The following is a 13,088-nucleotide window of genomic DNA, read 5'->3' on the forward strand; positions in this document are numbered from 1 at the left end:
TAACAAAGCACATACATTGTAAATACACCTCTGCCCAGTAAGTTGCTGTTGAACCAGAGACATCGCCGCTACTCCGCGCACGGGGATGAAGGAGTAAATTCACCCCCAAAAAAAGATTGTTTTTAAAACACACAATAACTGATCGGAGGGTCCGACACTTTTACAGGAGCACCAAACCGGAGATAAGATGTGTAAGATCCGTTTTAACAGTTAACACCGCAGCTAGCAGCTCACTCTTCCCCGCCTGCATTTGTGTGTGTGCTCTGCTCTTTGCAGATGTGTGTGTCCTCAGTCCAAACTGAAAGGCAAACTCGACTGATAGTGGAAAAGGGGTCACTCTGCTTTTATTTGTTACCCGCATTTTAAAAACCAACTTATACCCGCTAATTTTGGTGGAAAAAGGGTATAAGTCACACACACACACGCACACACACACAAACACAACACACACACACACACCACCTATCCAATGTGATGGTCCTACTTGTGTAATGTGACCAGTGATAAGTTGACTGCATCACCGACAGTAGTTAGTGATGTATGTTGTTATTTAATCACTAAAACACCAGAGACTAGACCACACCTGTAGCACACAATCATTTTTATTTGGCATAATGATTACAGTTTGTCAAGCAGTGACAACTCAACACTGAACTCACATGTGCACAAAGTAAAAGACAATAAAGAACACAGCAGAACATTAATATTCACTTTGACTCTAGATTTCTATAAGCATCTGCATGTCGTAAAATTACACCAGAATCCACAAAGAGGTTCATTTTCTGCCATCTGATTTAAGTCAGTAGAAGAAGGTTAATGCACTTTGTTTGTTGAAATTTAATATAATTCATGCTGGAATAAATTATCCAGATCCAAGCACAGTATCACATTGATGTGTCTTGAATTCATGATGGATTTTTATTTTGAAACATTGCAAGAGACATGCTGTGCATTGTGGGATAGGAAACCCTCAGCAGTCAACAAGCAGTGTGAAGCACAGATTTACTTCATATTGGACAAGACTATGTACGATGCTAGTTATGAGACATTTTAAGTCTTTCCTGTTCTTTGTTTGGTTGGCTCTTTATCTACGTTAACATGCTAGCTGTATAAAACACGTAGTGGGAATGGTACAGTTCAACAGAAGCTGCTTTGATTTGATGTAGATTCACCAACAGACTTTATACAATTTACATAAAATTATTGAAGTAAGAAAATTAAAGGAAACAAAATCAAAATTAAGAATGATACTGAGACAAGTGTACAATGACACAATAAGACGTTTGATAGGCAGGAAAAGTTTGAAGTAAGTTAGAGCAAAATAGTAAGAAGTATCATGACCACAAAAACTGTTCAATATGACTGAATCATGATTTATCATCAACATAATTACAACCATATAATGAATACATAAAACTGATTTGAAGAATATCTGGGTTAAATGAGGGAAGCAATGATGATCCTTCGCACCAAGCCATCTATCCTACAACAGCTTTCCTACTTTAGGGATGATATATTCAGACCTGATATATATCATTTAACGAGAGAGGACCAAAAACACATGAACATCAGGTTCATTATCTTATACATTTAAAAAAAAAAAACAACATACAATTATAAGTGTAATTAAACTTTTTTGGTTTATGACAGAGAATGCATGAACCTATCTTCCAGTTAATGAATCAAAAACTATTATGTTGGACCCTTAAAACCTAAAAATGTAAAGATGAAGCGGAAAAAGAATATGACTTACATCTTTATCATCAGGAATGTTTCATTGCTGTGCTTTATATTTATCTTCACATCAACAAATGAATCCAAGTCAGAATAAAACAGGCATGTGATAAGACACAGCGATGAACTTTTTGTGCTGTTGGTTGTTGCACATGCTCTGGTATCAGAGGATATTTTGAAACCATTTGCATATATCATTGAATATCCCCTTGACATTGGACTTCATCTTCTTCAGTTTTGACTTTTCTTGTCCAGTTAGATGCCCTCCCTCTGCCAACTTTGTCAATAAAACTGCCCGCTCTCTTACACTCCGTAACTCTTCAATACGCTGCTTAAATCCATCTTTGGCCTCATGTTCCTCTGTCTGTATCAGGAGATCGATGTAATCTGGAGTAGACAAAGGATCTGGACGAAGGGCAATATCTCTCAGACGTTGCAGGGATTTGGTTAGCGTTTCCATCATTTCTACAACTGCCCCCTGCACCTGCTCATATTCCTCTTCCAGTCGTTTAATCATTTTTTCTGAGTCCATCTTTTCTCCCATCGCAGCCTCATATTTCTTCTTCAGTTCCTGATATGTCCTCTTCTCTTTTACACGTTTTATGTCCCATCGGTACGTCATGTTGAAATGGTCACTCCATACACATTTTCCTGGACATACTTGGCATTTTCCATTATTCATTGCATCACACAATATTTTCCGATTATCGTTTGGTATGCCACAAGGATAATGGCAGGTATAGTTGCACCCGTGGCAGTTGGTGATGAAGGTTCTTGGAGGAATATCAATCCTCTCAGATTTCTCAACCTCTACTTCATATTCAAAGTCCTCATTCTCCTTCATGTGGGTCTCGTGGTTTTGGAGTGCAGCTTTTGTGGTGTTTATTTCCTCCAGTTTAGACAAACCTTTTCGTATCATTGGCTGCACCCCTACAACAATCGCCTCAAGCTGTTTGCGCTCTTCAAGAACCTCCTTTGTCAGGGTCAGACTTTGGGGTTTCATGCTGGTTAGATGAGTGAAGAATGTCTTCATGCTGGCTTTCCCCATTTTCCAGAACATGTGATCAAAGTTGTCCTGATCGTCCTTGGCTCCTGTATTTTTGGCAAAAAGCACAGAGTTGTTGAATTTGAAATGGAGAATAGACTCATCTGTGTTTGTAGCACATGGAATCTCGGCAGCTTTGATTGCCTCCAGGACGGGGGGTGATTTGCCATCAGCGAAGGTGATCAGAGCAATGATGTTGTTGGCAATGTCCTTCCCAAAAATGGAGAGGATGGCATCAAAGATGTATTTCTGTGTGTGTGTCAGACGAGCTAAAGCAGACTGTACTACAAAGCACACTGCATCAATGCTATCAATTCCACCCTCGAGGGAGAAAAACTCTCTGATTTTGTCTGTGATTTCTTTGTCTTTTTTGATTCCTCTTGTGTCGCCAAACCCTGGAGTGTCGATGATTGTGAGGGAGTAAGGAACTTGGAAACCATCTGTGTGATAAATCTGATAAGCTGTCACCTCTGAGGTCTGACTGCACGCTTGCGTTTTATTAGTTTCTTCATTTATCAGTTTAAATCTGCAGTTGTCCTCCCAGTCAACGCCAAGAATGTAGTTGATCATGCCGTTGATGAGGGTGGTCTTGCCAGATCCAGTGGCACCAACAACCATGATGGTTTTGTTTGCTGGTTTAGTGGTTGGTGCCTGTCCAAAAACCTGTTTGTTGAGCTGACCATCTCCTGCTGGTTTCAAATTAAGCAGGTAGACTGGTGGATCACCTGGGACCAAAGTCAACTCCTTTTTATCTACTTGTTGTTTCTTAGTTTTAATCTTGAATTCTTCACCAGGCAGACTTACTCCAACACCAACATCTGTGCGCATCCTGATGGAGTAGACCGTATTCTTTTTAAGATCGTTCAGAGTGAATGTGTACACTTCTGTCTCGGTCTCTTTGCTCTGCCATTGATTGCTGTTGTCCTCCTTGAACTCAATGATGTAACCTTTAACGGATTCACACTGTTGAACAGATGGGATGCTCCATGTCAGAGTGATAGAGCTTGTTTTCACTTCAGTTTGTTTTACCTGAGTTGGGGGACCAGCTGTTGTGAGGATTACAGCACTGCAGACATCGCTGCTGACAGTATAGCTGAGTTTGCCCACAGCTGTGGTTCTGAACTCGTACTCAATGTCTGACTTGAGTCCTGACAGAGTTACTGTGTCTTGATTCTTCTCCAATGGGTGAGATGCCCATTCAGTGTCCTGTTTCTGTTTAACTCTGTATTCTACTCTGTACTCCACAGTGGCTGAGTCTGGTTCAGACACTCTTACTGTTAAGCTGTTACATGAAACAGGAGTAGTTGTTGGGGTGGCAGGTTTTGATGGAGGAACAAAGCAGACAGCATCATTAGACCCATCTTCATATATGAAAATACATGCCTCAGGATGACTTCCATCATATTTTGATGCAGCTATGAATTTGGTGTCATCACTGTTGTTCAATTTCTTCAGTTCTTTAAACACTTGGAGTTGTTTCCTCATTGTCTGTCTGGTATCATTGGAGAGCCAGTTTATGTTTCGCACCTGAAGATCAGAGGATTCTCCAGGAGTGTCCTTCACTCCTGCTGGTTTCAGATGATTTGACATTTTGACCAGGAAGCTATCATGTTGGTCTACAGATGGAAATGAAAAGCACACAACATTTGTGACATCAGGATCAAACAAGAGGTCATCCAAACTGTCGTCCATTTTTACACCTAATTTCTCCAGTTGCTTCATGAAGGATTTCAGTGTAATTGATTCCTTCTCCTTGGTTTTTAGCCACTCATCCAGGTCTTTGCTATTGAATGGCGACTTGTCGTGTGCAGCAAGGATGTCCTCCAGGAAACTCTCCTCTTTCCCACCCCCTCGGATTGAAGGGAGTACTGACCCGAGCTTCTTTATGAAGTCAAGCTTATACTGACTGCACATCTGCATCAAATCCTCAACCTGCTTTTCCATGGCAGGAAATGTTGTTGCTGCCGTGTCTTTCAATGTGTCCCTGCATCTCATCTCTGTCTGGTTCAAACTCTCGATTGCTTCTGATGAGCGTGTGATGAGAGGATTGCTGATGTCTCTTTGGAGTCTTGATGCTCTTGAATCCAACTTCACCAGAGGGTACAGCCACACCCTGAGTGGAACAGCATGTTCGCCATTCCCTCCCAGCATGTTAGGGAGGCTTTTGTAAACTCTCACAGCCTCATTGAAGGACGTCAGGTTGGAAGGTAACTTGAAGTCTCCATGAACTGAGCAGCTAAATTTTTCAACTGCTGCTTTCTCTTTTTCATCCATGTGGAGTGATGCCTCAGCATTTACTGTGAGAAATTTCAACTTTTTAAACGTGAGGTTCACCTCCCTCTCCACTTGATTCTTATCTTCCTCTGATGATTCTCTGTCAAACACAAAGTAAGCACCAGCTCCGTACAAGATGGCTGTGACGACATGAGTGGCAGTGTCATCCTCAAACACATTAGGATGAGATACCTGTCCATTAGCCAAGTCAGACATGGTCAATGTTTCAAACTTTGTTGTTGTTTTGTACTGAAGAGTCACCCGGCCTTGTTTGTGAGATTTCTTTATGTCTTGGAAATATTTTGCTGATCCTCCCACATTCACCAGTCCTCCCAAAAGACTCAATCTAAGAGAACCAGAGATCTTTAATGAAGTTGACTTCTCCTCAATCGAATCTGATGTGGAGACAATCAATTCAGTGTCATTCTGTTGTCGCACACTTGTGTTCTTTTGTAGCTGGTCTTGATCCCATAAGGTTACACCTGTTGACAAATTAATGATGCAAAATCAACAAAGGCTTCAAATACAAGTTTAAACTTAGATATGTAACATTAAGCAGTTGAACATTAAGCATTTTTGTCACACAAATGATATGTATTGCAGATTCTGAAGTATGTGTCACAATACTTTTTAACTGTGTATTGGCTTATTTATTCATGTTAAGATCAACTGAGATTTCAACACATCCACGAGGTTCTACCTGGAAGAAGAGCATCCTTCCGGCAGTCATAAAGCATGCCCAGCTGGAATGGTCTTCCCAGGGCTGCAGTCTCTATGGTATCATTACCAGATGAAGCCATGGTGTCGATAAATCTCAGCTGGAAAACAAAACACACAATCTATTAATGATCGCTACCTAATATATTAGAAATTAATTACTTTTATTTGGTGTAACCCATCAAACCTCAAACCCCTCATTATAGTCCTGCTGTGCTTTAGATAGAGTATGTTATAGATCCCCGAAGGGAAATTGCAGTGTTGTAGCAGCAATGCACATAAATCACACAAACACACACAGCATACACAAAAAAAGAAACACAATGAGATATGTAAAAAACACAGCATCTAGATTGAATAAGTAGCATAAAAACTGAATTCAAGATATGGCTCTGACTCTGGAAATGAAATGCACATTTTGCATTATGCATTGCCAGTGAGAAGATGAGTCTTCTCTACCAGCACAGATGGGAGTTACTGGGATGGGCAGGAATGACTTCCTATAGCGGTCCTTTTTACTGTGGAGCTGAAGACACTATGAAAACACTCAAGCAACATCCTCAACAACCAATGTCAGGGGCTCCAGAGTCCAATCCCACTGTTTCCAATGAGACCGTTGATTTCCATTAGCACTTGTGATACCTGTTAATACTTTTGGGAAGCCAGCAACATTAAAGAAGAGTTTGTTCTGTTATCAGAAGAATTGCTATCACTGCATGTCGCCTACTTAAGTAAGTACTTATTGTAGCGTACATACCTGGCCTGGCATCAGTAACAAGTCATTAAGGAAGTTCATTATAAGGACATGCAGAGTTACGGACCCACAATTGACACTTTGTGACTCTTTCCACCATCAAACTATCAGATTGATAGGAAACAGAGACAAAGGACCCCTCTTCCACAAACAGTCCATGCTTTCAGCATGTCCGAACGACACAGAACCAGACCAAAGATCAAAGGGTCAGCTCCAGAGGATCAACCAATGGACACCAGACAACTGGAGAATATAGGCAAAATCTCCAGTTTGTAACAATAAGACTTTGTCTAAAGATATTTGATTGTTTCTTGTATAGGACAAGTAACAACAAAAGGACTGATTAACACTAAGGTGTGAATCCTGGCCTGTCTGTGCCATGCATGAACACACACACACACACACACACACACCAACCTCCCTTCCTCTGTCCCTCTCTAGATAAGAGTCATAAACTACAACCCACATTCCAATCCTGGGTAGTGACCAGCAGAACTCTCTTCACAGACACAGATCTAAGGAAGAAAGTAAAATTAAATATCTAACTGTTCTGTAACTCATGAGATGTTTCTATGCAATAGTTTAATCCCAAACTTCTATCCCATAGAATGTTTGAAATGTAACATGTAGATTTTAAGACAATGTCCTTCATGTGACCATACTGTCAGCATCCTTCACACAAGGTAACACACTACATGACATCCAGAATGTGCATATTATTATTACAGTCAAGGAACTGCTGTGTAATCCATATGTATAGATTATTAGCTTTGGGAAATGTTTATATTGTTGTTTGATCAATTAACCACTTGTATCATGATTATTTCCAGGTTTGAAGGATGTAATATGAAATCAACACTCCTATTGCTCCTCTCTGCTATTATTAGTGCAAATACTTTTATGTTATTAGTGCCACGGGTGCTCAGCTCCCGTGGCACTAAGTTTATTATTCTTCCGCCAAATTTCGGCGCGTAACTCGTCCCGCAGCTTTGAAAAAACCCTGGTAATATATACATCAAAACGTGCGTCTTGATCCCGCAAGGGGTGCTATGACTTTTGGTGTTAAAATTCCAATTTTTCCCAAAGTTATTCCCAAAAAAATGGGAATAAATAATGCATTAGAAATGCATTGGAATTTTCTTTAGAAACCCACCTTTTTTCGACAAAATTGCACCTTTTTTCTGAGTCACCCAGCTCTCTCATACCTGCACGTAGAAATGTGATTCAAACTATAAAACGGAGGAAAACTTCTGCTCTCTCAAAAAGACAGGAACTGTTTTTACATAACATGTAAACTTTTCAAACTGTGAGCACTCAAAGGAGGAGTGCAAATCACTTTTTCTTCAAAGTTAGAGTGAAAGCGTCAGTTGGCTAGAGTGCGTGAAGCAGTAAAAAATAACCTTTATTTTTATTTTTAACTCGAGCTCGCGGCCAAACCGTAAAAAGGAGACAAATAATTCTTTCTGAAAATGTAGACATAGTTGTTGGGATTCATAAAATGTAACTTTGACAGGCAGGGTCTGCACAAAATTTAAACGGGGGTGCCGAGTCCGGCAGCAATACCTGTCTCACTCTCATTGACACCTAATGTAATCGTCTTTTTTTTTCAAAAGAATCTCACTCTGTCTTCGCACTGAGCTTACTCACTCATTTTAAGGAATATCTGAATAAAATATAGACTGTAGAAACTTCTGGCTTCAGTGTCTGGCACGGTCTTTTCAGTTTTTGAAAAGAAGTAACGGTTTTCTCATAATTTGCAGTTGTTTTGAAGCCATGTAGAAGCCAAATTCTGGGCAGATTTTCACATTGCCATGGCAACGGCAGCTCCTGACCTGTGTGCGTGCCTGCGTGCGCCTAGCAACCAGATAACCAACTCTCCAAGCTCCGCTAGCTTTACATTAGCCGCATGTTAGGTCTTAAATTACATTTAGTTAGGTCTTAAATATGTAAGTCCATTTACTGCTTCCTTCGTTGCTTTTTTTTTTGTTTTGTTGAAAGAGTGAATGAAGTTGTGACCGTCTCCGCTGAGACAGAGGAGAGGAGAAGCTACTAGCCCTCTCTCGCTGTCACTTCTAGTCGCGTTGCTCTCCTCCCCGGTAATGTTAAATTTAGCACAGAAAAAAACATAATAGTGGTAATTTAAATAGCAGTTCATGGGATTTATTAACCCTCAGGGGTCCCTCTGTCCTTTTTTGGACATTTTCTTCACTTTTCTTTTTTGATTTGCTGATCATTTTGGCTGTGTTACAGCTGAAGGGATGGATTTCTGCAAGAAAGTGTCTTTTTTGACATATTTAAAAAATTTAATGTCAGTTACTGTTACAGCTCTATTATACACTGGTAACACATTTTGTACCCTCTGGGGTTCCTCACGTCCAAAAAAGGACACACAAAGAAAATGCTATAAAATCATCATATATCAATATTTTTTTCTGCTTTTTTTTGCATACATCTCTTAAACCACTTCAGTTCTGCTCAAACCTACCAAATGTTTATTAGTTTTCAGGATTTTAACCCTTTAAATGCCCGTTTGAAGACATGTTGCCTCTTGTTTTATTAAAAAAAACAACACAGAATATGAGATATTTCCCACATAATACATGATGGAGGGATGTGACATTGTTTTATATCAGAGTCTTTTATATCAAGACATTTCTCAAAACCAGAATATGATCAGGGTGACTTTTGAACACTGGAAATAAATCATGTACTCATCCCGGCAGTAGCCCCCGTGGCACTCAAAATTTCCCTGGAATTTTCTAGTTTCATTTAATGTTTTGTGGTCATGGTGGAAGACGGATGTGCAAGTTACATTACATAAGTAAATGTATTATGTTCACGTTACACTTTACAGGCAGTAGAAAGTCATGACAGTGATATTTCATGGTACCTAACTTAAAATTATTGACATATTCCATCCAAATGTGTTACTTTGCAGGCTACACATTACAGGCAGTGGAAAAGTAATTAAAGTGAAATTTCTTGTAACCATGTTCTTATTATTTTGCTCATTCAAAGAAACAAGCCACACTACATTTTACCGGCAGTGGTAAGGTAATTATGGGTTAACTACGGTGACATTTGCAGCATTTGCAGTCACTTTTGGTGAACAACTGTTGCCGTGGCTACCACTCCTCTTGGCTTATTGAAAGGTATGACAGTGGAAATTACAAATGCATTAGGTTCATTACACTGAAAGTACTTGGCTCTGTGCAGGAAACTGGCTGCTGTGTTTATTTTGGGCGACAACAATGTCGACATGCTGACAGTTAAAATATGAGACTTGGTATCACCTGCTAACAGCCTCTTCACAATGTAACAAGGGATATTAATGCTTTAGATATTAACAGATGCTGATACAGAGATGACCCTCCTGTCTTACCCTGTATGTGGGCTTTACTAACATTTCCCATATAATTACAGACCAACCCTCTTTATTCTGCTTCAGTTTTACTCTGTAAATACCCAATATTTTACAGTAATTTCTGCTAATTATACTACTACAACTTGTCATTATACTGATTTTACTTGACTGTTATTTCTTGGCAATTTCTTTACATTACCACAAAATTGCTTTGTAATTACTAAGTAATGTAAGAGTTACCGATTAATTCTATGGGAGGAGACTGTTAAAATAGGATTTGTAGAGTAAATTCAAAATATCTGAATACTTGTTGGGTTTAGGGTATGGGTCCAGGTCTTGGCGTGTTACATGAACATACTGAATTTCACACATATAGGTGAAACACTGGGTGAGGGCTTCTTCATTGAAATTTTCTAGGGGCTATCAAGCCATTTTCTCTAGATCCATTACAAATGTAAATCTTCACCAGTCCTGGTGTGTGTACAGTTTCATGAGTTTTTGAGCATGTTTAGACCCTCAAAAAGGCAATTTCATCCAGGAACAATAATAGGCCGTTATAGATTCTATTTGTGGTGAGTTGATCACATATTGTGACTGACCAGTGAGCCCAGTCCTGACACAGCTCTACAGTGAAGTAACAGCACAAATCACAATGTTAGAAATATTTGATGAGTGGATAGTTGATGAATTGGAAATACTGTGGTTGGTGGATTTACCAGGTAGTAAGAGAGAACTCTTCTCTGCAGAGCCTCATACAATAAAATAAATGAATAAAGAGTAAACAAATGTAAACTGGAGAATCAAATGTTAAAAAATAAAGACATTTCTGTTGAACTGAAAAGTCTGGGAGCTGAATTCTGCCTGTAACAATCAGACTGAAGCAGAATTATAGAGTTACACAGTCTAAAGTTAAACAGCAGAAACCAGCATGTGGTCTAATAATAAATAATCTTAAATACTAAACTGCAGCTCTCTGATGTTTCTTTTTTTTTCAGACAACTTTATTTATCCCCCATGGGCAATTCATTTGTAACTTCCCAGTCCATACATTCAGTCTCAACAGACAACCAACCAACCAGATACAGTTAAAATGACAGAGGAAACATATTAAAAGGCATGTGACAATAACTAAAACAGTAAATAAAAGCAATAAATAGAATATATGCAATGAATTTCTCTAAAATAACAATCATTTAAAATGAGTATTGTCTGTGTTGAGCAGCCTAATAGCAGAAGGAATAAAGGACTTATAAGATTAGTTCTTATCAAGGCCACATAGTGACGTCGACCCGAAGGCATTAGAGAGAATTCGGACGATAGAATGTGGTCTGTTTGGCTGATCTTTTTTTTTTGCTTTCTCAGCCACCTGTTTATCCCAACGAGAGCCCAAGTCCAGTGCCAAGATACTTGTAGGAGCCCATAATTTCAACATTTCCATTATGAATAATGCTCACTTTTGCTGTGTAATTAGTCCGCCTAAAATCAATGGTTAACTCCTTGGTTTTTAACACATTTAGATCCAGGAAGTTATCATCACACCATTCAACAAAAGCAGGTAAGGCACAACTGTGATATTTTCTTTTATATTCATGACTTTCATATTTAATCCAGACACTTTCAAATAAAAACAAAGTAAAACTATTTTCTTACCTGTAAGACTGAATGAAATCTGGTGAAGCAGTGAGCAGTCTGTGGACTCTGCTGGACTCTCCTGCTCTCCTGGACTCTCCTGCTCCCTCCTGTTTTTTTTATAGATCATGGGTCTGAACTTTCAGTTTCACTTTTATATTCTCTCCATCAATGCTGTTTCTAAGAAATCACATGACCACACACACACACACACACACACACAAGAATTAGCAGAGGAGCAAAGGAAGAGAGGATGGAAGAGGAAGACAGTTGATAAAATGTTGTTATCTTTTTACAGCTTTCTGTGTGTGTGTGTGTGTGTGTGTTGTGTGTGTGTGTGTGTGTGTGTGTGGTCATGTGATTTCTTAGAAACAGTGATTTCAAACCATCAATGGAGGAAAAAGTTCAGACCCATGAGCCAAGGACAGATGAGAGAACAGTAGATCAAGTATAAATTGAAATTGTGATCAAATGAAGGCCTACAGGCACAGCAAAATAATTCTTTTGGGTGTTTCTCCTCTGATTCTTAAACAGGACAGGACAGGATTGATTTCTTAAATATTGATCTATTCTTTTGCTCCTTATTTCTCCTAAAGGGGCTTTGGGTGAAACAGTTCACAGCTGATCTACTTCTGAGACAAAGAAAAGAAAAGAGAAAATTTTCCACTGGGTTGGTTGATGAGCTTGATCTAGCTTGCATTCCTTCTGTTTGGCTTGTCAGCTAAACTGTTTTAAACCGGACACCAGCTGATCCACCACTTCAACCAGCTTGAAAACAACTAAGATCAAAGAACCTCTTAAACCAGTCTAAGACATGTCTTTAGATATTGACTTAGATTATGTAGGTATAACCTTACATTGTCCTCAGCCATCTTTGCTAAGTTCTGATGGGGAACACCCCTTTCTCTCAAGGCAAGGAAACTGGTCCATGTTGACCTGGCAGGATTCAACAAACAACAGTTAGTGTAGTCCATTTTCAGATGTTAAGGAGTTCAGGCCTACTATTTAGGTTACAGATACTCATCTTTCGGGAAATGTAACGTCCTGACTGACATTTCTATTGATTTGACTACCAAGCTGAGAGGTCTTGGATTTCTTATATGATGTGGCGCCTCCATATAGGTGGTCTCTTTTGTTAGTTTTTTGTGATTGCTTACACACTGTTTGCACAATTTGGTTCATTGTGTCAAAACTCCAAACACACTTCTATTACAGTTTTTTGTGATTGCTTACACACTAAAAGTGAATGCTTAGACCAGAGCATCAGAACCCTAACGTTAACCATGCCTTAAACAAAGGGACCAAAAAGTACAAACACATTTATCACACATGTACTTTACAATTCAGTTCTACACACACACACTTGCAAAAACAGTACACACCTTTTCTTACATTCGATACTTTGTCCAAAACTTAAATCTTACAATCATTGGGAAAACACCTTTTTTTCAAAGTGCAAAACACACCTGAATTTTGCACCAAATACAAACACACCTAAAAACACTTGAAACAGCGCTGAGTCTGAACCTTAGAGCTACAGAGAGACCTCAGGTGAGCTTCTGTGAGAACTC

The 13,088-nt window shown here is 39.2% G+C and overlaps 1 protein-coding gene across 1 annotated transcript; it reads right to left on the reverse strand.

Annotated features, from left to right (window-relative positions):
* Positions 1 to 584: 584 nt before the first annotated feature.
* On the reverse strand, positions 585 to 11,613 carry LOC130174115 (uncharacterized). Its single transcript, XM_056383741.1, has 3 exons — positions 11,539 to 11,613; positions 5,754 to 5,871; positions 585 to 5,535 (listed from the first exon to the last, which is right to left on the reverse strand). The coding sequence occupies exons 2-3, from the start codon at positions 5,851 to 5,853 to the stop codon at positions 1,898 to 1,900; spliced, it is 3,738 nt and encodes a 1,245-aa protein (XP_056239716.1). The 5' UTR covers positions 5,854 to 5,871; positions 11,539 to 11,613; the 3' UTR covers positions 585 to 1,897.
* Between the last annotated feature and the right edge of the window lie 1,475 nt (positions 11,614 to 13,088).

This window comes from Seriola aureovittata, chromosome 8 (assembly GCF_021018895.1).
Source record: "Seriola aureovittata isolate HTS-2021-v1 ecotype China chromosome 8, ASM2101889v1, whole genome shotgun sequence".
Taxonomy (NCBI): domain Eukaryota; kingdom Metazoa; phylum Chordata; class Actinopteri; order Carangiformes; family Carangidae; genus Seriola; species Seriola aureovittata.